This window comes from Hippichthys cyanospilos, chromosome 1 (assembly GCF_059441005.1).
Source record: "Hippichthys cyanospilos isolate Australia breed blue-spotted pipefish chromosome 1, RoL_Hcya_1.0, whole genome shotgun sequence".
NCBI classification, from domain to species: domain Eukaryota; kingdom Metazoa; phylum Chordata; class Actinopteri; order Syngnathiformes; family Syngnathidae; genus Hippichthys; species Hippichthys cyanospilos.
The window spans coordinates 23,816,991-23,840,117 of NC_142369.1; the positions used below are offsets into that span (position 1 = coordinate 23,816,991).

The window sequence follows — 23,127 nt, forward strand, 5'->3', positions numbered from 1 at the left end:
GGTTCAGGTGTACAGTAGACCTTTTACATAAGTCTTTCTAGATTCCAGAACCACATTAGAACCGAGGGCCAGCTGCTATGAACAGAATGTTTTTTTTTTTTTTAACCAATTTAAATTTGCTAAGGGACTTATATTTGTTTACCTGCTAATATGTCCTTCTCATTGCAGTTGGACCTAAAATGGCCAAACCTTTTATTTTCTCTTATTGCAGAGAGCTAAAGGACAACCTTGGGAGTGATGAGCCCGAGGGAGACGCGCCACTGCTGCTGCAGACCATGCTGGCCAGAAACCCTGGCATCTTCAGGGAAAAAAGTACTCCCCTCAAAAACCATATCACTTTTCATTGGAACTATGAAGGTTTAGCGTCTTAATGATTTCCCTGCATTCGTCCAACAGATGTTATGCACCAGCCGATGGTACAACAGTATAAGATCACCCAAAATTCCATGCATAGTCCGGCCCAATCAGCAAACTTCCAGCCGGCAGCCATTTCTCCCAATCCTTCAAGGTAGGTCAGAATGCAAAATAATCCCTCTCAACCGGTTGATTTGGATGTAAAACAAGATATTCAGAACCATAACTCCCAGACTGCCACCTACATCACACTTTTTTGGTTTCCATAATTTTGATGTTATCTTTTTATTTATTTATTTATTTAAAAAAAAAAAAGACACATTAAGGATTTTTCCCAATATAAACAATTTCTAGGTGTGTTAATAACATGTCTGTGGCATGCTCTCACCAGAATAACCCACAATGATCAAGAATTATATTTACTCTACACACCCTGTTTTTTGTCGTGCTGAAATAAGCTTTTAAGGAACCGACCATACATTTTTGCAAGCCCCATGATGATCAAGGAGCATATTTACTTTACACATGCTGGTTTTTGTAATGCTGAAATCAGTTTTCAAGTGGTCAACCGTGCATCTGTATACCCTCCTGCATGTAAAGTACTACTGGACCAAAGCTTGAGCCTGGTAGGGTAGAGTACTTGTAATAGCTGACGCCAATTTGGAGTGGGGGGTTGGGGGCGAGCACCCATAATGACAATAAAATAATAATAATTTTATTCATTGCGGAAGCACTTCATAGACTACCTCATTTGCATGCAGCATGCAGACACATCACCAAACACAAATATGCACACATTGCCATTGCTTAGAAAACTACTTTGTGCAGTTGAGGATATATGGCTCATCAGATTCATGGATAATGAATTACGTTTTCCGTTGCCCAGACGCGAGTCACCAGAGCCAGGCCTGGAGTTGGGGCTCGCTGAGCGCCTGGTGACCGGGCTTGCACCCCTTGGGTGTGACTGGGCTTAGCCCAAAAAGACGGTGGTGGGGTCCCCTTTCCCATGTGCTCACTGCCTATGGGAAGGGCCAAAGGGTTTGGGTGCACAGGGAGCAAGGGTTTGGGTGCACAGGGAGCTGGGCAGCAGCCAAAGGTGGGGACCTAGGTGGCTCGATCAACAGGTGGATCGGTGCAGCGACCATTTTGATGTAGACCCTGTACTGGTCTGTCATGGTCGAGAAGGAGCAGAGTCCAAAGGCGAAGCTCGCAATTTACCAGTCAATCTTCTTTCTTACACTCACCATTGATCACAAGCTGTGGGTTGTGACCGAAATAAGGAGATCATCGATACAGGCAGCTGAAATGGGTTTTCTCTGGAGCAGGGGTGGCCAAGTTCGGTCCTCAAGAGCCACAATCCAGACTGTTTTCAATGTATCTCTTCAACCAACACACCTGAGTCAAATCAGCGTCGTTATCAGGATTGTGCAAAGCATGCTGATGAGCTAATCATTTGAATCAGGTGTGTTAGTTGAAGAGACACAATGAAAACAGGCTGGATTGTGGCTCTTGAGGACCGAACTTGGCCACCAGAGTCTGGAGGGTGTCCGAGCTCTCTCTTAGAGATAGGTTGAGAATCTCTGGCATCAGTAGCTCAGTATAGCCCCTGCTCCTCCGTGAGAGGATCCCGTTGAGGTGGCTTGCGCATCTGGTTGGGATTACAGAAGTCTTGGAAACGTGTATCGGGCATGTCCCACCAGGAAGAGGACAACCCAGAACACGCTGGAGAGACTCTCTCTCTCAGCTGGTCTGAGAACGCCTGGGGATCCCCCCGGAAAAGCTGGATGAAGTAGCTGGGGAGAGGGAAGTCTCGGCTTCCTTGCTAAAACTGCTGCCCCTGTTTAGGATGAGTGGAAAAAATGGATAGATGGATGGGTGGCTTATCAGAACTTTTGGGAAATGCTAATCTGTGTATTGAACAATACTCAACGTAGCTCTGCTCACTTTACAGCTTTCGTGTGATAGCAGGTTTGCTTTACCCACGAGGGATTTTGCTAGTGTTTTTGCATTATTGTGTTAGAGTCCATTGGAGTCAAAGTGGCTATAGATCTTCACCCAACTAACTGTATTATCATTTTTGGTGTCTAATAACTCTGTGCACCAGACATTGATTATGTAATTTAGACAGTTAAGAAGGGCTCACTCCCTCTTCTTCCCCACCTGTGTCTTTTTCTTTCTGATTCTCACTCAATATTTTAAGGATGTTACAATCTTTGCAAATACAAAATTGCATTAGATCAAATCGTGAGCATATTTAAAACGCTAGTCGTCATCAAGCCCTAATACATACCCTTCAATTCTCTTGCTCACATTTGTCCACTCTGTTATATTTTTCCCTTTAGTCGTTTTGTGGCCCCGCAAACAGGCTCTAGTAGTCGATACTTGGGTCAGCAAAACAGTCCAGTTCCCAGTCCCTACACGCCCCAGAGCCCCTCCTCTGGTTACATCCAGCAGTACCCCCACCAACAGCCACCTAGCTACAACCAACATCAACAGATACAGCAAGGTGAGTCTTTCACCACTTTTTTTTTTATTTCATCAACCACAAGTTCCTCTAATTCTTAAGGAAATATCCCTCACTGCCGTTTTGTATCAGCACCAGTCAACCATTTTCGTAAATCAGGGCAGTGTGAGCGCCAAAATACAAACCTAACAAAGCATTGTTAGTGTCATTCTTGGTTTTGCTTTTAATTTGAATTTAAAGCACTGGTGGCATGTTACCTTAATGCATAAAATTATCTGAATTATTTTGTGCCTGAAAACACGACATGCGGCATAGCATCTTCTTCATCCCATGGAGGATGTTTCTAAAGCATTTTGGTTATGTTGGATCCAAGCAATATCAATGAATCATCTCAAGATCAATAAGTAGTCATTTGTGAAAGCATGCTCAAGACTGATTATGCTTCTGATATACAACGTATGGCAGCTACGTTTTTGAAAATCGCTTTAGCTGTTACTAAATGAGCATGAAAATTCACTATATTTTTTTATTTGTGTGACTACAATAATTGTACATTTTCACTGCTTTATAAATTAAATCACCAAGAAAAAGTCATTCTTTTAATACAATTTGTTGCTCCATCACACAAAGACAAATAACTTAGATAAAGACAGCATGACCAAAGGGTACCTTTCTCAAAAGAGAATTGTAGTCTATGCTATCATTACTGAGCTCAAATAAAATCATCTCACATACAGTCCTGCTCACCATTATTGGCACCCGAAAAGTTCATGTACATAATGTGGAATATGTTCCACATTAAAATAATGAGTCAATTGAGAAAATTTAATTATGTAGAGAGCTTCTTTTAGATACAAAACATCAAATGCTAAACAGCATTTTTAAACAATAGGCAACGGAGGAAAAAAAGGGAAAACATTAAAGCATGCTCTGTAACTGGTATGGCACCCTTTACTGTAAACCACTATAGAATCACATTTTGACTTACCTTTGGTACCTTTGTTAAAACAAAAATGAGTAACATGAGTCAACTAATTTCTTTTTTTTTTTTTAAGTCTCTTGTTAATCCTTTTTACTTCGTTCCAATGGTGTATACCAGGCATGTCCAAACCCAGTCCTCGAGGGCCGCCTATCCGGCATGGTTTGGGGGTTTCTGTCCTCCTATCACACCTGATTCAAATGATCGGTTCATCAGCAAGCTCAGCGGAAGCCTGACAACATCATTCATCTGATCATCTGATCATTTGAATCAGCTGCATTGGATGACGGAAACATCAAAAACATTCAGGATAGGTTGCCCTAAAGGACCGGGTTTTGACATGCCTAGTGTATACAAATGGTGAATACTTCCGATGTCCACAGACATCGATAATTCGTAAACACAAGATCTCCAACAGTTCTAAGGCCATGTCCACAGACATCGATAATTCGCAAACACAAGATTTCCAACATTTCTAAGGCCATCTCCAAAGCCCTTGGTATTCTTGCATGAACGGTGCGTAATGGTTTTAAGAAGTTTCACCAGCATGGAACTGTCAAGAAAAGGCTTCTCTAAATCAGGTCATCAGCAATCTCAGTAGACGGCTGATGATGAAGCTGATCATTTGAATCAGGTGTGGCGGGGACAAAACCTTAGTTGGTTAGTTAAATACATGGGAATTGAATAACACTGTTGTCATGCTTTTGTGAATTTTCCATTGATTTTAAAGTACATGTTTTATTGATATCTTGCATTTTTTCTGATTTAAAAAAAAAAGGGGGGGGGGTAGAACCCTTTGTGGCCCTCGAGTCAAAACGTTTGTCCACCCCTGTTCTTGAGCAACATGTCTTATGCAGTGACAGAAAATGTGGTTTGAGTCAAAGATCATGGGTCCTCAAACGACAAATATCCAAAGCACATTTGCAAAACCATGTCGGAATGGTTGAAAAGATAAAAAATGGACTGTTTTAAAATGCCCAGCAATCAGTCCTGATCTCAATCCTGTTGAAAATCTTCATTACGAGTTGGAAGTTTGCAAATGGGGAAAAGAAACCCGCAAGCATTAAAGAGCTTGACTCAGAAAAAATACCATCTGAGAGGTGCAAGAAGCTTATAGATGGCTACAAGAAGTGTTTGGAAGTGGTCATCGCTGCCAAAAGGTGTGCACCCAAATATTAAAGAGGAGTGCCATTATTGCCACATGTGCTTTATGTAATTTGAAAAACTGTTCTTTTTTTAAAGTACTTTGAACATCCAATAAATACCCTATTAATATAAATTTAGTGCTTTTTCATTTATTTCTGAATATATTGTAGAGATTATGAAAAAAAATGGTGTGCAGAACTGTATGTAAAGTGTTCTTTTATGCTGGAACATAAGATTGCTTCCGGGATTTACTATACTTAAGGATATCACAAGTCAATAAGATAATGTGTTTGCTTTCTCAGTGTCTGTAGCCAGTCCGATGGTTACGGGGAGTATACGAAACATCCACGAAGGCAAGATGTCAGGGCAAATGGCTAACGCTGCCAACCACCACTCAGATCGACACGGCACTGACGACTACTTGAACATAGTGCACCGCTTGGGCAATGAGGTACAATAAAATGTTAAACTTAACATTTCAGTCCTGATAGATATTTTGGATTGAACCACAAAGAAAATTAAGTTAGTGGGGTGTGGAGCTGTTTTTCTGTATTTTGAGAAAATCATACCTTACATAATGCTTGTTTGTGATTTTATATCAGCATCTGTGGTTTATAGATTTTGTAGCTGGCGGTGGACAAGTACACTTAAACACGGATTGCGGGTGGCCTTTTCATATATTTAATATAGTACCTTATATTACTACTATGTTACAAATATTGTCATGCTCCTTTGAAACTAACCACGGAATCACACATTGTAGCAACAGCATGTGATTCTGCCATTCACCCGAAGAAACGCCATCGCCCCATAATGTTTGAATGTCTTTTATTGTGTTCAGGGAAGTCATTTAAAATGTGGTAATTTTTTTCACCAATTATTTCAATTTTTTGTCACAAACGATTTTAAAATCATAAAATCGATGTTTTCCTCCCCTTTGCTGCTCCACATTTCACCCTCATGAGCTTCCGCTGCTTCTGCATTTCTCATGTTTCCTTTACACTCATGCCAAATGGAAGTGAAACATTTGTTTCTAAAAGACAGGAGTTGTATCACCAGTGGATTGGAATTTCTTTGAATTTGTGGCAAAAGACGTAGTACCACTGCAACATTTGTTTGAAACCTGTTGCAACAAAAGGCAGCAGCACAACAAATTTATTTTCACAAATAAAACAGAGGCACTCACCCGGCTATGTAAAATGTCAAGCTTTGCAATCAAGCAACCATATATACAGCAGAAAAGACTGGGGCTTAATTGTTACATAATACATGTAACATAGTTATTACATGCAACAGGGCATGACTAAAGCCCAGAGGCAATACACAGGCTGAACCTTCTTGCCCAAAAAATTGAAAAATATTCTTTTCAAGTCTTGCATAAAATAGAATGTGTTTCTTGTCATGGTATAGCTGGTGTACAATGAAATTGCCAGCAGTTTATCCAAAATTGAAAAAAAAGTTTTAAGTTTGCCTTTTATCAATGTCATACAATGTTTTACTATGCTATGTTTTTTACAGAAGTATGTCATTTAAGGCAGATGCTTTGCACTTTATTTCTTAAAGTGAGTTATGCATGTTAAAATGCTAAGTGAGGGGAAAAAAATCGATTTTTTTTTTTCTCTGATTAGGAGAATTAGGCAAAATTTCCCAGCCCACCCATCATTATTCAAATACCGTCATTATTCAAATACCATTTGAACAGCGTCTGTCAAACTGGTAGCCCTTAGCGTAAAATGAAGCAGCTCTCTGCTTCAAAAAGTTAAGTGACTTTTGCTTTATACGATTTCGTCTAATATATTATCTGTGGGCATTGCTGCTTCTGATTTGGTTACCAAGAGTGTTCAAATTGGAACAGCAATTTCAATTCTATGCATTTTATATGAATAATAGCCTATAAACCAAAGTAGGTACACCAAGCATGTTTTCCCCTTGATTACAAAAAGGAATATGTTTCGTTTTGTTTCTTTAAAGTACATAATCTGCTTTTTGACTAATCATTGCCGAGTCACTATTAGAGGGATGAGCAGTTTTAGGACTCTGTTTTAACTGAAGCGAGTACAAGGTATCTTTTACGGAGGTGAACTCTTGGGTTGTGCAAATCCACTTTGTGGTTAGTTTATTTAGTGATAAGCTACTACTAAAAAAACAAAAACAACAATTATCAGCAAAACAACTTAAGGCAGCTTGTTTACTTTGAAATCCGGGCTCCCCTAATTTCCTCAAATCGGCAGATATCTGAGCTATGTTTGGTTTATGTTCAATCAATTGAGTCAGAAGGGCTTGCTTGAAATAGGTAGATTATAAAAAGATTGACTTGGTTTAATTTACCACTTGATGGGTAGTAACACACTCCAGATACATAACTATTTCTATCTATTTTGAATCTGTCATGTCTGTTTTATTCAGGAGGGTGACTCTACCTTGAGAAATCAGTCATTCCCTCTTAGGTCGCCGCAGTCTGGTTGCTCCCCAGCAGCGAGTGAAGGGACACCTAAACGTAAGGAAATGTTTTCTGTAACAGATGTATTGCTCTCTGGTGAGAATCAAGTGTGTATTCAGTTGGTGTGGGGTTGACTTTTTTTTTCTTCTACCTCCACGCAGCGGGTTCCCGTCCCCCGCTGATTCTTCAATCACCACCTCCGTATGCACCGTCGCCGAGAGAGGTGGGACTTGACCAGAAACAGCAACTTCAGCAACGTAAGAAAATTCCCTCTGTGAAAGAAGAGAAAGATATGTACGACATTGTCAGCTCACCCAACAAGGACTCCACCAAACTCACTCTGAAGTTGTCCCGGGTCAAGTCCAATGAGTCTGATCCATCGAGTAGGCAAACTCAAACTAAAGCAGAACAATATTTAATAAATTATTAGTTTAATTAATGCCTGGTCCCTCAGGTGACACTGTGCCAAGCATGGACCACAATGCGGACAATATGGAGGCAGAATTGGGCTTCCAGCAGGTGCCTGTTCTCCAGCAGAACCTGGTAGCCCGCCACCATCAGATCCCTCAGCAGGCCGGGGGTGCTGCTAGTCTCCAGCCGGCTAGTTCCCCTTATGATGAGGCAGAGCTCGACGCCCTAGCTGAAATTGAGCGGATAGAGCGAGAGGCGGCAAGCGAGAAGTGTTCCAAGGAAGTCCAGGATAAAGGTACAGAAGAGCTCTTGAATATAGAGTGGACCCCCGTGTTACAACGTCCCTGATTTACGTTATTTTCATGTTGCGAGGTGGAATACTGAGTTTTTTCATCCCCTCGTTATGACATGTTCCCTAGTTTTGCGCCCAAAACTGTCATGACCCTAGGGGCTTGGTTGTATTTGTGTTGTTTCATCTCCATCTGTAGGCGTTTTTAGGTAATTACACTTATTTTCAGTTGCCGTCCCTGCAATGCGTCACTACAATTCTGGTCTGCTATTTGTCTGCGTCTCCTCACGGAGATGGTGGTCTACTATTGGTCAGCCTCACTTGTTTCAAAATGACGGAACGGTAAAGCTTTGTGAGTGGTTACAAAACCGTATTTATAGTGCATTTTACTGCTTAATTCAAAGTTGAAAGGGTTAGCCATGGGTCCCAAGATTCCTAGTGATGTTAAAGAGAGAAGTAAGAAGATGATTTATATGGAAACGATGCTGGAGATAACCTTTATTAGGGAATATGGGCATAACAAGCGCCACTTAAAGGTAAATAAATCCTTTCTATTTTTTTTATTTATGAATTTTTCTGACTGTATACATGTATATTATATATACGTAGCACTTACTATACTATTTTGGTACCAACTTTTAATTAGTATGTACAATTTTGATGTTTTTACCTGGGGTTCCACACGCATTAGCTATTTCACATAGTTTTGGATTGCCCGTCATACGGCCAATTCGCCTTACGCCCCCAACCGCGGAACGGATCAATCTCGTAACATGGGGGCCCACCGTACATATTTTTATGTCATTGGATTTCATTTTTTTTGTTTGTTTGTTTTTTTTTCCTTTTTAAACAGATAAGCCGCTGAAGAAGAGGAGACAAGACTCTTTTCCATTGGAGCCAGGTGCCGGGGGACCTGGCGGTCCCACAGGGGCCCCAGGAAGCGGACCTGCGGGAGGGGCCAACTCTGGCAAACTGACTCCGCAAGAGGCCACAGCAGCAGGGAACGGTGCCAGTCGTCCCCCCCTCATGGTGAGCATTGAGCTCCTGCAGACAGGGAGAGCTGACTGCCAGCTTGACCCCTGTCTGGCTGCCCCTGTCCCGGCCCTAGAAGCCCAACGCTGGCCCGAAGAACCGGCTAGCGGGCCAGCTGCCATAGAAGGTTCTGACACTGCTTCGCGTTTGAAACCAGACGGACGACCAGAGGTTATCAAGAACAGGGTTGATAAACATGATGGCAGAAGAGACAGTCGGGAGTCGTCTAAACACAGACAGGATGACAAGTCTTCAGACAGGTGGGCGGAGATGCCCAAGTCGTCGGGCCGAGGGGAACACGGACGGGATAGAGACAGGGATTCTGACAAAGATAAGTGGCATCGGAGTGTAACCGGCGATGCTCGTTCAAGAAGTGACCGAGATAAGTCCGGCTTTTGGGCGTCATCCATCGGAGAGCCTGGGCGTAGCTGCCATAGGCAAGACTCTCTGAAGCCAGTTGCCGTACCCTCCGGTGCTAAGCTTCCAGACTCTTTCCCCGCTCACCTCCTGGGAGGACAAAGTGGCGTACTGAAGAACTTCCAGATCCCTAAGGTGATCTGGTGTGACCCAAACAGCAATAACTACCGATCATTCAGTTGTCACTGTCTGCAATCTCACTGTATCATGCCACTGCTCTCTCTTGTTTTCATATTAGTATTCCCATGTATAATTGTTTGGTTTGTCTTGAGGGTTTTTTTTAGCACATTAATCCACTTTGACCATTTTAAAGTAAATGTTTTGTGTTGTTTATGAAATTGAGCATCCCGCATATAGGTGTGACCGAAAAGACACAAATCTTAAAAAAATACTCCTCTGTAATTTATCAGATCTTATCAACGTACGGGTAGGAACCTATGGCCCATGGGCCAAAACTTGACTATTTCAAATGTCTACTTTTTGTCATAAAATTAGTGTGGGATTGGAGTATTCTTTTAAGTATTTGTAGCTGTAACCACATTGCAAACTAACATCATAGTTGCTTAGTTCACCAGTTTGCACCATTGACACTAGAGCTGCGCAATATGAACAAGATTTTAGTCCATCATAGCTGCATTCCGAGCTGCACAATATGGACAAGATTTTATCTCGCCATAGCTGCATTCTGGCACTTTTCTTTAAACTTATATTCAATCTATCCATTGACCAAATAATTACCATTATAATGTCTGATAGTACAACTTTTTGAGCACTGCTGTAAAGCACAAAGAAATCAAATGAATTCAACATGATGCTTCAAGTAGCATTCAAGTATATTTATTGTCTAGCATTCGTCCAGTAAAAGGTATGACCAAGAGGATGAAAAAAGTGACAGGATTCACTCAGTACTGGCAAGGAATATCTTGTGATATAGGTGACCTGATTACGTTATATGAATGATGGTTTTATATCGCATCAACAATATAAATCTTTTATTGCCCAGCTCTGACACGTGACCATTTCATTTAAAAAACATTTTTTTTTTAGTAACAAACACCAAACTGAGCATTTGTTTTTGAGACTAATTGATTAACTGCTTTCTCTTCTTGCAGATCAAGCGTGACATGCATTGTGATGTTCAAACTGAAAGCCACTTGTGGGGACAGCCAAAGGTGAAACTGGAGCGGTTGGGTCTGGTGCAGGACTTTGAGAAGAGGCCCAAGCCTGTAGTGGTTTTGAAAAAGCTTTCGGTCGACCAGATCCAAAGAATCATTCGTCACAGCAAGTCTGGAAAGAACCGGTTCTCCTCTGGAAAGACCGGCAAAAGTAAGAAAAGCGTTGGCAACTATGTCAATTTGGTTTATGTGGTCCTCTGTTGCATCTAATGAGATCTTGTCTTCTCTCCAGGCGGCCTGGACCCGGCCGTTTTGAAGGAACTGCCTCCAGAGTTACTTGCGGAGATTGAGTCGACCATGCCCCTCTGCGAACGAGTCAAGATGAACAAGAGGAAACGGAGTACGATCAACGAGAAACCCAAATATGCTGAGGTCAGCTCGGATGACGATGCAAACGGAGAATGTGAGTCAAACTATTTGGGTTCTTGTCTACTGAAAGCATAGTAACCTTTTTTCAAAACATTTTTTGTAGTGGTGCACAAATGTGTATTTGGGGAGGGGGGGTGTCACACAACTGTTTTACATGTCTCAGAGACAATATAGTTGCTCTCATTTTTTTATGTAAAACATAGAATATTCACACATTCATTTATTCTTGGATTGTGAAAAAAGTGCTAGCGCTTGCTAGCATGCAGCCACCGGTAAACATAAACAATGCATCTTTTGTGCTAGCCACATGGAGGATCATAGGATTACTCTAAGCAGTTTGCATACGGACACTTATACTTGGCAGCTACTTCACCCAGTGAAATTTTGATTGACAAAATGGTCACTCGACAATGCGGCGAGCATGGAAATATTTACCTCTCTACTCCCTGTTTCAACTTGTCATTGGTGATGTTGCGAACAGGAAGTGCACACTTTTTGTTCAGTCCGTTTTGTCTTTGCTTTTTGTCTTTCCATATTGACAGCTCTTACCTTTGTTTGAACATAGTCTTAGCTACCAAGTCATATATGGGATGTGGAAATATTCAGTGAGGGCGTGGGCAGTGTGAGGCAAATTAGCAAAATTCTTATATCACAATGTCAATATCAAAAAGCTTGCCCACAGACATGTTTTGGGAAATTGACTGCTCACAAAAGCTTTACTTAGTTATTTAACATACCGTATTTCTCCGAGTACAAGTCAAGGTTTTTCTGTTCATTTTCTAAACACATATTAGAGGGGTCGACTCATAACTGCATAACTCAAAACAGAGCCATTTTTTTTTACTTATCTGTGTTTGAATAACATTGATTCAAATGCGAAATAAGTAATATCATCCATTTACAAGGCTTAAAATGATTATATATACAGGTAGCTCTAATACAATAGGTATGCATCCATTTTAGAATGTTTGCACAAAACATTGCAAAAATGCACTTTCGTCAAGCATCGTTTCGTTGCCTCTTTGTTGTCGACAAAAAGGCTGCGTCGCTCATTTTTTTCCGATGGACTTTGACACATTATGAAAAGGAAAATACGGCTTGACTTGTCTCCTTAAGCCGGTGGATGTGTGCTTAAAGCCGGCATGATGTCGGCACTTGGGGGGAGAAACAGCAAAGGGCAACCCTCCACGCTCTGCTCACAACAGTCGTCACTTGGGTAAAGAAAGCTTGGAAAAATATCCCAAGTAAGATGGTCAGCAAATAATTTCCAAAGTAAATTTCACCATTGAAGTTAATAAAGGGGGGGATTGACTTGTAAGCAAGGTTGACTTGAACTCTGAGAAATATGGAAATTCTTAAAAACACTCAAAAAACGCAACTATTTGGCCAAAGATAGTAGTAGAATTTCTATATGTCCCTTTTAAAATAAACTATCGTCAAAAAGATGCCTCCTTTTTTAGTGTAAAATACAGCAGTTGGTAATTGTTGCCTGTTGTCTACACACAGATATTAGTAACCTTTTGAGATAAATTAACCAATTCACAACCAAACTTGTGTAATAAAGAGTTTTAAAAAATTGCCACTCGTTCCCAAACTTGTACTGAAGGCATTTCTGGATTCTGACACAACTCCCCCTCCAAAGCTCAAAAACTATTAAATACAATAAAAATGGCCACTGGGTGACAGAAAGGCATTTTATCAGAAATCAGCAGGGATGACAGGAAGTACAGAGAACAAATTAGCAGAAAGAAGGAATGAATAGCAATTTATGAAAAAATGTGAGGAGAAAATAGGAAAAAAATAAGGAAAATGGAAATAAAACTACAAATGACACACAAGAATAAAGGATGATGAGACAAGCAAAAAAAAGCATACAGCAATAGCCACTCGGGCAACAATAGCCTCCTCGATGGCGACTGACTCATGTTTGCTCCCCGTTGTGCCGGATCGCTCCGCATAGCACAGAGCTCACATCTCTCTTAAGAGAAAGATGCTGATGACAATGAAGAGGATGACAAGGTGAGACTGATCCTGATCCTGATTTGTCGGATTATTGGAAAACGGAACAAGCAGCAGTCGAGAATTGTCCCCCTGACCCCCTAGAACAAAGTGGTAAGTGCTAGCTTGCATCTACAATGAAGATGATAATTTGATATGTGTATGATGGGGAAAGTCCACACAACTATAACTGTGGTAAACACACATATTTCTATAAATTACAGGCTCATCTGGTGAAGGAGGAAGACTCAGATGTGGAGAAAGCTGTTGCTGTAGTTTGGTTCAAGTTTTTTGTGATGTACAAATAAACTATTTTTGCTGTCATAAGCCCTTTTGTACTGTTGTTTGTTATTTTGTAGAAATAAATCATGTTAGATGTTTGAGATGTCACAGAAGCAAAAAATAGTACATATATTCAAAGTTATGCTTAAAATGTTTGCTTTTAAAAAGGCTTTTTTCCTGTTTTTTCAACAGAAATGCAAATTTTAACAGAACTTTGTTGTATTCTAATGCTGGTTGCTAAAGAATGTAAAACGATAAAACTTACTTATTTTTTGCTGAAAGAAAGTAGTCTTAAGGTTTCTTTTGGTGGGTGCAATGTTTATATAGCAATTGAAAACAATATTCTGTGGGCCTTGCTTGTGGTTTGCTCCAGTGAAAACGGCTGGTAGTGAATTAGTTAAGTAACTTTGCTACCCCAAATGACAGCACTGATGAGTGCAGATGGAAACATTCCCATCTGAAGTAAATAAAAGATGATGTCACTTCATTGTGGAGTTTACAATTATAAGCAAATATAAGACTCTCTTATAATACATCCCACCCATGAGCTTAAGTTGCGGAACCTATCCATGTGTCTAAGGTACTGTACGTGTTCTTGAATATCCACAGCCGCAAGAAAGCGTCAGCGTCGGGACAAAGACAGGACATGGGACTTTGAGGAAAGAGAGCGACGGGCCTCAGGAGAACATCGTAGAAGTGGTGGCAAAGAAGGCCGACGAGGCTCAGGCAGTCGTTACCGGGACTCTTCTGAAGACGAATCGCCACCTCCGAGCATCAGCGATGGTTAGTTGGCTCAGTCTGCTTTATCACTCCTTTTTACATCAAATAACGACTCTGCTTGCTCAGTTGCAAGAAAATTGAAGATGAAAGAGAAGCAAAAGAAGAGGAAAGCGTATGAACCTAAGCTCACGCAAGAGGAGCTGATGGACTCATCCACATTCAAGAGGTTTTTGACCAGCATTGACAACATCTTGGAGAATCTGGAGGATGTTGATTTCACCACCATGGGTAAAGTACTCTAGAGTTTCCAATGTCAATACAGCTTGGAACTTCTTTCATTTGCGCTCACTAAGTGGGATGTGTCCAGCAGCAGATGATGATGAAATACCTCAGGAATTGCTACTCGGGAGGCACCAATTAAACGAGCTGGGCAGTGAATCTGCCAAAATCAAAGCCATGGGCATCACCAGCAGGGTAGCCATTTAGTTTTAGCTACTTTTGTGACTGAATTGCATTATTACACCCTTAATGATTTTTTTTTCCTTCATATAGATCCCATCAGACAAGTTGGTGAAACTGCTCAACATACTCGAAAAGAATATCCAAGATGGAGCCAAGCTCTCCACTCTGATCAACCACGTGAGGCCCCACTTCTTAGACTTCCTATGTACCGTATCACCTGAAAGTGGGCCCCATGTTGGCCTGTCACTTGCCCTGAATCTGAAACAAGTCCTGACAATGGATATTGACTCCTTTCACTGTTATTGAGTCAACTTAACGTAGCATTAACCATGGGCTTGGTTCATTGGGTGGTTGCCTTACTACTTCTATCTATCTGTCTATCTGACTGTCTGTCTGTCTGTCTGTCTCAGTGCCCTGTTCCCCTTATGTCATTGTAAGTCCACCATTTTTTTTTCACACTGAAAATTGTAATCGGCAGTCCATCAGCAACCCCCCCCCCCCCCCCCCCCCCCTCACCACCACCACCACCACACACACACACACAAAATCTTTTTTTTGAGCCCTTCAATTATGTAACTTGTTTTGAGGGAGTGGTCACGTCAGATACAATTGAGCCACTGCCCACCTCACCCCCTCCGCTGCCGGTGCGCAGTATGTCTTTATGTCATTAGCATGGCAACTCGGAGCAGAACTAGGGTTGGCTTCTAATTGGGCCTCCCACTGTAAAACATTGTGGTAGCTGCAGAGCAAGCGAGCCCGCAATAGAGACAGTATTGATTGTATTTTCTTTCATAGAGAAACAACGTTTTAGCACCAAGTTGACCAATTCCACTTCTGTGTGTGAGCCAGTGTACTGTGTGTATTTCCAATGTGTCAGTTATTAACTAATCAAGACAAAACCTCTAATACTCATGCTAAAATGCACATTTGGATGAACTTAAACTGTGCAACAAATCCAAACCCAAATAGCCATGACCTGGCTTGTCTTTAATCTAAGCAGCTCTGCTTCCTTTTACATTGAATTTTTGATATTTTAACTTTCTTTCAATTAGACGTCAGCTTCAAGTAAACAAACACTGAATACTCTGCAGCTCAGTAAATATGAGAGCCTACAGTGTATATGCCTTTGATTTATGCTTTTGAAAGAAAAGGAATTGATCTTCTTTCCTCATGGCCAGGACCATGACGCAGAAGATGAGGAAAGGCTGTGGAGGGACCTCATCATGGAGCGTGTAACCAAGTCGGCCGATGCCTGCCTCACGGCCCTGAATATCATGACATCAGCGCACATGCCAAAGGCTGTCTACATCGAGGACGTCATCGAGCGGGTGCTGCAGTACACCAAGTTTCATCTGCAGAACACGCTCTATCCGCAGTACGACCCAGTCTACAGGGTGGACCCACACGGGGGTGAGGATTGGGCAGTCATTTGATAATGATGCTATTTAATTTTAATAATTCATCAGCTGTCTAGCTCGTAATCTGGGTATCTATCGATCGTTAATCTAATGATCTTCTCATTCATGCAGGTGCCTTGTTAAGCTCCAAGGCGAAACGTGCCAAATGCTCCACACACAAGCAACGCGTTATCATCATGCTGTATAACAAAGTTTGCGACGTCGTAAGCAACATTTCTGAGCTCCTCGAAATCCAGTTGCTCACCGACACCACCATCCTCCAGGTAAACAGATATGAAATCCACTTTCTTGTCAAGGTACAGACAGTGGTACCTCAAGAGTTAAATGCAAAGCATTTAAGGGGCACTAAAGTCAACTTTCCCAATGAGGGCAATTGTATTTGGAGTAATTTATTCCACAGTTCTAATGATCACCATCAGAAAAATCAAACCTAACGACTTTTTTTCAGATACGGTTGCTAAATTTGCATTTTCCTTTTAAAATGTCAAATTAATTAAAATAAACTAGTAATTGCAGAATTAAAAAAAAGACTTAAAATTACTGAAAAGAGATTGATTACTCCAAACAGATTTAAAATTTGTAGAAAAATAGTAATTTTCAAATGCAAGTATGTAGTAACAAGAAATATATTATGTTTTCAATGTAACTTGCCCAACACTTGTCCTAAACTTCTCAGACTCCCAACATGTTGCCATATCTCTCCTGCTTAATTGACAACCAGAGATTATGTGATGGAGCAGATTAACATTCGCAAGTTTCACTTTTTTGTGCTTGATGTTGGATTTCTTCTCTATTAAGACTAAATTTTTCTGCTTTTTTTTTTTTTACACACATCTTTACCCCTTCACACACATGCACACAAACACATCCAGGTTTCTTCAATGGGGATCACTCCATTCTTTGTGGAAAATGTCAGTGAGCTGCAGCTGTGTGCTATTAAACTGGTTACAGCGGTAAGTGTTTTTGAAACACCCACAATTCACTACTGAAAACGTATTCAGACTTCAAATTTTAAAATGTCCTTACCTTTTTAAAGGTGTTCTCTCGGTACGAGAAGCATCGGCAGCTCATTCTGGAGGAGATCTTCACGTCACTGGCCCGTCTACCCACTAGCAAGCGCTCCCTCAGGAACTTTCGGTATGATAAGATAAAATAAAAGCAAGCCATCCCAGTAATGTGAGGCTGTGCCGCTCATCCTAGACCATGTTTTTTCAAGGTTGAACAGCTCGGATCAGGATGGAGAACCCATGTACATCCAAATGGTGACTGCCTTGGTGTTGCAGCTCATCCAGTGCGTGGTCCACCTACCCAATGAAAAAGACAATTTAGAGGAGCATGATAGCAAGGTGCGAGGAATTAAACACCATTTTAAGGGTTTAACTTAGTAAATACGTGTCTTTTAAAAATGTTGTATTTGTAGGTTGACCAAGATGTGTTGATCACCAACTCATATGAGACGGCAATGCGAACAGCGCAGAACTTTCTCTCAGTATTCCTCAAAAAGTGAGCACCTCTTTATTCATATTTTTAGTTGGAAAAAGTTTTACGGCCACCAAAAGGTTTTTTTTTTTTTTCTTTGAAGAAAAAGTAGGTCTCGGTAGCATAGACAATACTAAGACGTAGTATTTGGTACACACCCTTTGATTAAAAACAGTCTTTCTCAATTTCCTTCTCAGTATCCCACCCAAATTAGCATTGCACCGTCTGTGTGTGCATAAAACCGGTCTGCGCCCTTGAAAAGTTTCAGAACTCCATCAGTTATAGTTTACGGTTCATTCAGTACCCAGTATACTTAGTCCAAGAAAGTCAGAGAAAAATTCTTCATCAGTTGTGAAGAGACAACATAAACGATCTTCTTTACACCTTCACAAGCATGATATGCAACCCAGAAAGCCAGTCCAAGCCGCTTCAGTAAACAAACAAATGTCCTCAGTATAGCAAGGCATGGGACGCGTGTGCTTAGCTTTATGGAAGGCTATTACTTCTCGATTAGCTTTTTTGTGAGCCATAAGTTGCACAACATACATGTGCTCTTGGTGCCACTTTTCAGTGAAAAAAATAGTTCAGCTTTAGGCTTGGTTATTGTCATGGGTGACAGTTAGGTAGGATACGCAAATACGTTAAGGGAATCAGTGATTTCTGTCCCGCATGGGTACTTGCATACCAATTATGTGCATTCTTGCTTATGTGCTACAAATGTACATCCCTTTTTCTGCAGTGACAACGAAATGTATGTCTAGTGATTACTGTATATGTAGGATTGACTTTGCTCTTTCACTTTCCTATTGTGGCCTCACAGTGTTTTTCCTGAATTTTCCTTCAGATGTGGCAGTAAGCAAGGAGAGGAAGATTACAGGCCTCTGTTTGAGAACTTTGTCCAGGACCTGCTCTCAACAGTTAATAAACCGGAATGGCCTGCCGCTGAGCTGCTCCTCAGTCTGCTTGGCAGGCTTCTGGTTAGTGTGATGGAGCTTATTGTGGTTAAATGTTTTTGCCCCTTATGTCACTGCACTTCTGTGCAGTGGTTGTATTTTATTCATTGGTAATACTTTAGAATTATGTGTTTGGCTTATCAAAGTGTTCTTATAGACCATACACATGTCACCTGCATATGCCTCATGCACATATAAGTGCATTAATTGACAAGTGTAGTGACTTTTTTTAGGTGTTATTAAAATCATCATCTTATTTTTTACTGAACACTCGACATATACCTCCAAAATGTTAATACATGCTCAGCAGAAACATTTAACATACACGCAGACCTCGGATACAACACAAACATATCTCAATATTAAGAATAAACAATTAAAAAACAACAAACAAAGCAATGACAATCAGAACCAACAAAAACATAAATAAATAAATAAATAAATAGAGGCCAAGCGCCCTATATTCAAACACCCTCATTTCTGTACATTGTATAAATAATTTCTTTATATCTTTTTTAAAACTGGTTGATGTTTGATCATTCCCTGAGCGTCCCCTCCAAACTCTTTTACAGCTTAGATCAAAATACAGAACATATTTTTTTGTTGTGCCTGACTTCATTATCCTAAAATGTAATTTTCTCCTAAAGTTACAACCCCTTTCCCTTCCAGTGAAAAGATTCTTAATATTAATTGGCAACAGATTATCATTTGCTTTGAAAAGTATTTATGCTATATCTTAAATGAGTTCTGACCGGAAGAATAATAAATTTGTGTGACCCCTGTATCCTTCCCCATGAAAGATCTGTATTTCTGGTATAGTGTAATTATTGCCCCAGATTTCTATACAGTAAATGAGGTATCGAAGAGTTTGTGTATTATGTAGGCTGCAGAGTGATTTATGATGCTGTGCCTGTTTAGCTATATTTAATACTGTAATTCAGCTTGAGGATTTTTTTTGTACATGTTTAATATGTGATTTCCAGTTGACCCTGTTGTCTATCATCCCTATTTTTTTTTATCTAATTTACTCTTTGAATACCCACCTCCCTCAAGATGTATCTCTAATTCCAAATTAGTTCTATGATTGCTGAAAAGTATGATTCTTTTTTGCACAAATTTAAGAAAGGTTAGCTCAACACCCACTCTATTTCCCTTGTCAGTGAGACTTACTTGAGTGTGTTTTAATTTTTGATGCATAGAGTGTTTACACTGAAGAATTTAAGAGACTTCTGGGATTTTTTTAAAGGATTCATCTTTTTTGTGGCATTATTTTGTTTGTCTATGGTGCACAGCATTGATAGTTAACAAACGGTGTGTTTTAATTTCACCAGGTGCACCAGTTCAGCAACAAGCAGACAGAGATGGCACTCCGAGTGGCGTCTCTAGACTACCTTGGCACTGTGGCAGCCCGCTTGAGAAAGGACGCAGTCACCAGCAAGATGGACCAGCGGTCGATTGATCGGATTCTACAACAGGTTTGAATTCAAATCTGTAATTCTGCTGAAAGATCAATATTTATCCCTGTGAACTCTCTGCAGTCTCAGGGTGGTGATGAAACCCAGGAACTGCAAAAGGCTCTACTGGACTATTTGGAAGAGAATGCTGATACAGATGCCTCTCTAGTGGTGAGTTTTAATTAGTTCCAAAAATGACAAGTCAGACAGTTTTGGAATTGGATTTAGCCTTTTGCTGGCGAAAAAGTGATTCAATGCAAGTTTTAAAATGTTGTTTTGTTTAAAGTGGGAACAAAAATTATATTGGAATTGGAATATTTTTGTATCTGTTTTTTCAAGATGGCTAGTTTTTCTTTAGAAGCAAATGAATGACGATGTTTACTATGGGGAATTTTAAAAAAGAAATCCCCTAATATATGCCTCCCTCTCCTCAATTGCAGTTAGGTAAATAAATCCCTAATGCCACTATTTATGGGAATCTTGAATGTTTTCCTTGATTTACAGTGAATCCATAGTGTACTCAAATTTCTTCACTTTTTCCACATTTTACAACACAGCCTCTACAAAATAAATATTCGAATATTCAAAATAATCGACTCTTCCCTTATACAGAATACCCCTTAATGACATGCAGTTTTTCTTAAAATGAATTCATTTATTTTGGTAATGTGCTGAACAAACAAAGTAAAAAGTCACATGCAGCACATATGTACATGCATATGTAAACTTATGAGCACAGCTCTGCAAAGTAGTGGTGAGTAATGTATACAGTGTTCAGGAGCTCAGACTGGGTGAAGATTTAGCTTCCAACAGAACAACGCCCCAAAGTTCCAAAGGTGCAAGCATTGTGCAAAGGCTATGAATGCTTGTGTACATGTTTTTTTTTTCCTTCATTTTTTCATTTTTACTATACTAGCAAGAATTTAAAAAAAAAAAAAAAAAAAAAAAGTGCTACAACATTGTCGCTATGGGGTGTAGCGTGTAGAATTATAAAGATTGGGGGGTTGAGCTATAACGTAACGAAATAAAAAGAAAGTAAACTGCTGTGAATACTTTTCAGGTGTGAACGGTAGTAGCTAAACAAGAAAAGAAACTGAGGAAGATTTTTCTTTGTAGTTCGCAAGGAAATTCTACATTGCCCAGTGGTTCCGTGACGCCACAACGGAGGCAGAGAAGTCAATGCGTAATCAGAACTCAAAGGAGGACGACTCCTCAGATGGGCCACAACACGCCAAGGAGATGGAAGCCACGGGGGAGATCATGCAGCGCGCGGAGAAGCGCAAGAAGTTCCTGCGCAACATCATCAAGACCATGCCAGCTCATTTCGCCACACTTAAGTAAGCCTGCATCTCACGGGTCTTGTGTGATGTGGTAGTGTTTTTTTTCTGCATGTTAGTCCCATAACATCTTATGCTCTTCTCTCTAAGGATGAACTCCGACACTGTGGACTACGAGGACTCCTGTCTGATTGTGCGTTATTTGGCCTCCATGAGGCCGTTTGCACAAAGCTTTGATATTTATTTAACACAGGTAATCCTCAAACACCCCAACCTTGTCTATTTTCATCGTATGTATGTATCATTGATATCCTTTATATGTTGTGAAAATAGTCCATCTTGAATAAAGTTTTCAGTTATATTTCTTTGGAGGAACCTGGGCAATGCTTAACATTCATAGTCATCCTTTTTTGTATTTGGAACAATATGGTCCCTATACAGGTAACATTATCTACTGGGTGGACCTTAAAAATACTGCCATCAATAACTTCATTGACTATTAGACACTTTCAAGTTACGCTTTTACTCTAAATTCATAACCGCCGTACACAAAAATGTTAGCCATTTGAATAGTTTAAAATAAAACACTTAAGCCTGTGGAGACCCTTGACATTTAATAGAGAGGCAATACTAAGCTGTTTGTTGTGATTCTGTCATCTATAGGCATTTTAATAGGAATTACTATAATTATTAATTTTCAACTATAGTTCATCATAACATTGCCTCTTTTCCATCTGTTATGCTTAACAAATAGATGCTTACTCAGCTGTAGTGTCATGAGATTTGCTGACATCAAATCTTCACTTTAATGGTTTAGTTGTATATTAATGAATCATACTCAATGGGATACATTATGGCCATTGAATTCAAATTACTGTATTTTTTGTCTTTGTTTTTTTTTTTTTCTTTTAGATATTGCGAGTCCTCGGAGAAAGTGCTATAGCTGTGAGGACTAAAGCCATGAAGTGTCTGTCTGAGGTGGTGGCTGTTGACCCTAGCATCTTGGCAAGGGTATTTGTCCCTGTCCACTGTCCTGTTGAAGACTACGTCCCTTTTGCATTTTCCTTTTCTTGTCATGTTGTAAACTGACAACTTTCTCTGCTTGTGCAGTCTGACATGCAGCGCGGAGTCCACGGCCGCTTAATGGACAATTCCACGAGTGTGAGAGAGGCAGCTGTAGAGCTGCTGGGCAAGTTTGTCCTGAGCAGACCGCAGCTCACTGAGCAGTACTATGATATGCTCATCGAGAGAATTCTGGTAAGTGTTACTCACTCTTTGTAAACCAGAGGTTTATGGGTCACATTTTTAATTACTTTTCATTCATTTGATGCAGAAATGAGGTTTAAAAAAAAGTTACAATGAAAATAAACGTTATAAAATAACATGGATGGATGTGTGTATATGTATGTATGTGTGTGTGTGTGTGTGTGTGTGTGTGTGTGTGTATATATATATATATATATATATATATATATATATATATATATATATATATATATATATATATATATATCTTTTGATTTTAATTCCATACACACCTGGACTTGTAATTGGGGATCACCTCTTCCCTGTTGTAGATCTTAATAATAAAACAAAGAAAAACTGTGAGAATAGCGGTAACTAAGCCAGACTTCTTGTGCCACATGACAGTATACAGTAAGCCGTGCACAATATGTAACCTTGTCAGAACCATCATAAAGCAAGCACCTCCTTTACTTAATTAGCTTGTGTCTGTTGTAATGTCATTCCACCAACACATGCCCTTTTTGAAATGCAACATGATTGTTGGGCACATAACCCAAACTAACACAATCATTATCGTTGCAGAACGGATTTACTTTGTTTCAAACGCATTCCCTCACAGTCTTTGCAGAATCTCGAAGAGTTACATTGATATTGTTTTGCCTGTTGTCATGGAAATCAATCGGGTTCATATGGAGTTCACTCTCTACTGCCGTCCTTTGCTGCCACCTAGTGTTGAAAAATATACAACACAACACTATCACAG

General features: G+C 40.2%; 1 protein-coding gene and 1 long non-coding RNA gene across 3 annotated transcripts in view; one reads left to right on the top strand and one right to left on the bottom strand.

Annotated features, from left to right (window-relative positions):
* nipbla (NIPBL cohesin loading factor a) overlaps positions 1 to 23,127 on the top strand; it is a 48,968-nt gene that overhangs the window by 16,030 nt on the left and 9,811 nt on the right. Inside the window, exons 5-31 of one of the 2 annotated variants that reach the window (XM_088415729.1) lie at positions 212 to 312; positions 397 to 508; positions 2,697 to 2,860; positions 5,246 to 5,394; positions 7,350 to 7,440; positions 7,545 to 7,766; positions 7,838 to 8,089; positions 8,937 to 9,667; positions 10,645 to 10,858; positions 10,940 to 11,110; positions 13,966 to 14,139; positions 14,203 to 14,364; positions 14,444 to 14,550; positions 14,629 to 14,715; positions 15,717 to 15,948; positions 16,068 to 16,219; positions 16,829 to 16,909; positions 16,993 to 17,093; positions 17,173 to 17,302; positions 17,377 to 17,459; positions 18,280 to 18,412; positions 19,720 to 19,863; positions 19,927 to 20,013; positions 20,959 to 21,179; positions 21,270 to 21,372; positions 22,032 to 22,130; positions 22,230 to 22,376. In XM_088415729.1, the coding sequence (XP_088271855.1) occupies positions 212 to 312; positions 397 to 508; positions 2,697 to 2,860; positions 5,246 to 5,394; positions 7,350 to 7,440; positions 7,545 to 7,766; positions 7,838 to 8,089; positions 8,937 to 9,667; positions 10,645 to 10,858; positions 10,940 to 11,110; positions 13,966 to 14,139; positions 14,203 to 14,364; positions 14,444 to 14,550; positions 14,629 to 14,715; positions 15,717 to 15,948; positions 16,068 to 16,219; positions 16,829 to 16,909; positions 16,993 to 17,093; positions 17,173 to 17,302; positions 17,377 to 17,459; positions 18,280 to 18,412; positions 19,720 to 19,863; positions 19,927 to 20,013; positions 20,959 to 21,179; positions 21,270 to 21,372; positions 22,032 to 22,130; positions 22,230 to 22,376 (4,450 nt within the window). The remainder of the gene's footprint in view (positions 1 to 211; positions 313 to 396; positions 509 to 2,696; positions 2,861 to 5,245; positions 5,395 to 7,349; positions 7,441 to 7,544; positions 7,767 to 7,837; positions 8,090 to 8,936; positions 9,668 to 10,644; positions 10,859 to 10,939; positions 11,111 to 13,965; positions 14,140 to 14,202; positions 14,365 to 14,443; positions 14,551 to 14,628; positions 14,716 to 15,716; positions 15,949 to 16,067; positions 16,220 to 16,828; positions 16,910 to 16,992; positions 17,094 to 17,172; positions 17,303 to 17,376; positions 17,460 to 18,279; positions 18,413 to 19,719; positions 19,864 to 19,926; positions 20,014 to 20,958; positions 21,180 to 21,269; positions 21,373 to 22,031; positions 22,131 to 22,229; positions 22,377 to 23,127) is intronic. The other variant, XM_088415737.1, reaches the window with a different exon arrangement.
* LOC148429730 (uncharacterized) lies at positions 7,364 to 22,838 on the bottom strand. Its single transcript, XR_015865732.1, has 4 exons — positions 22,658 to 22,838; positions 16,983 to 17,260; positions 7,535 to 7,655; positions 7,364 to 7,434 (listed from the first exon to the last, which is right to left on the bottom strand). It is a non-coding gene; the product is annotated as an uncharacterized LOC148429730 (long non-coding RNA).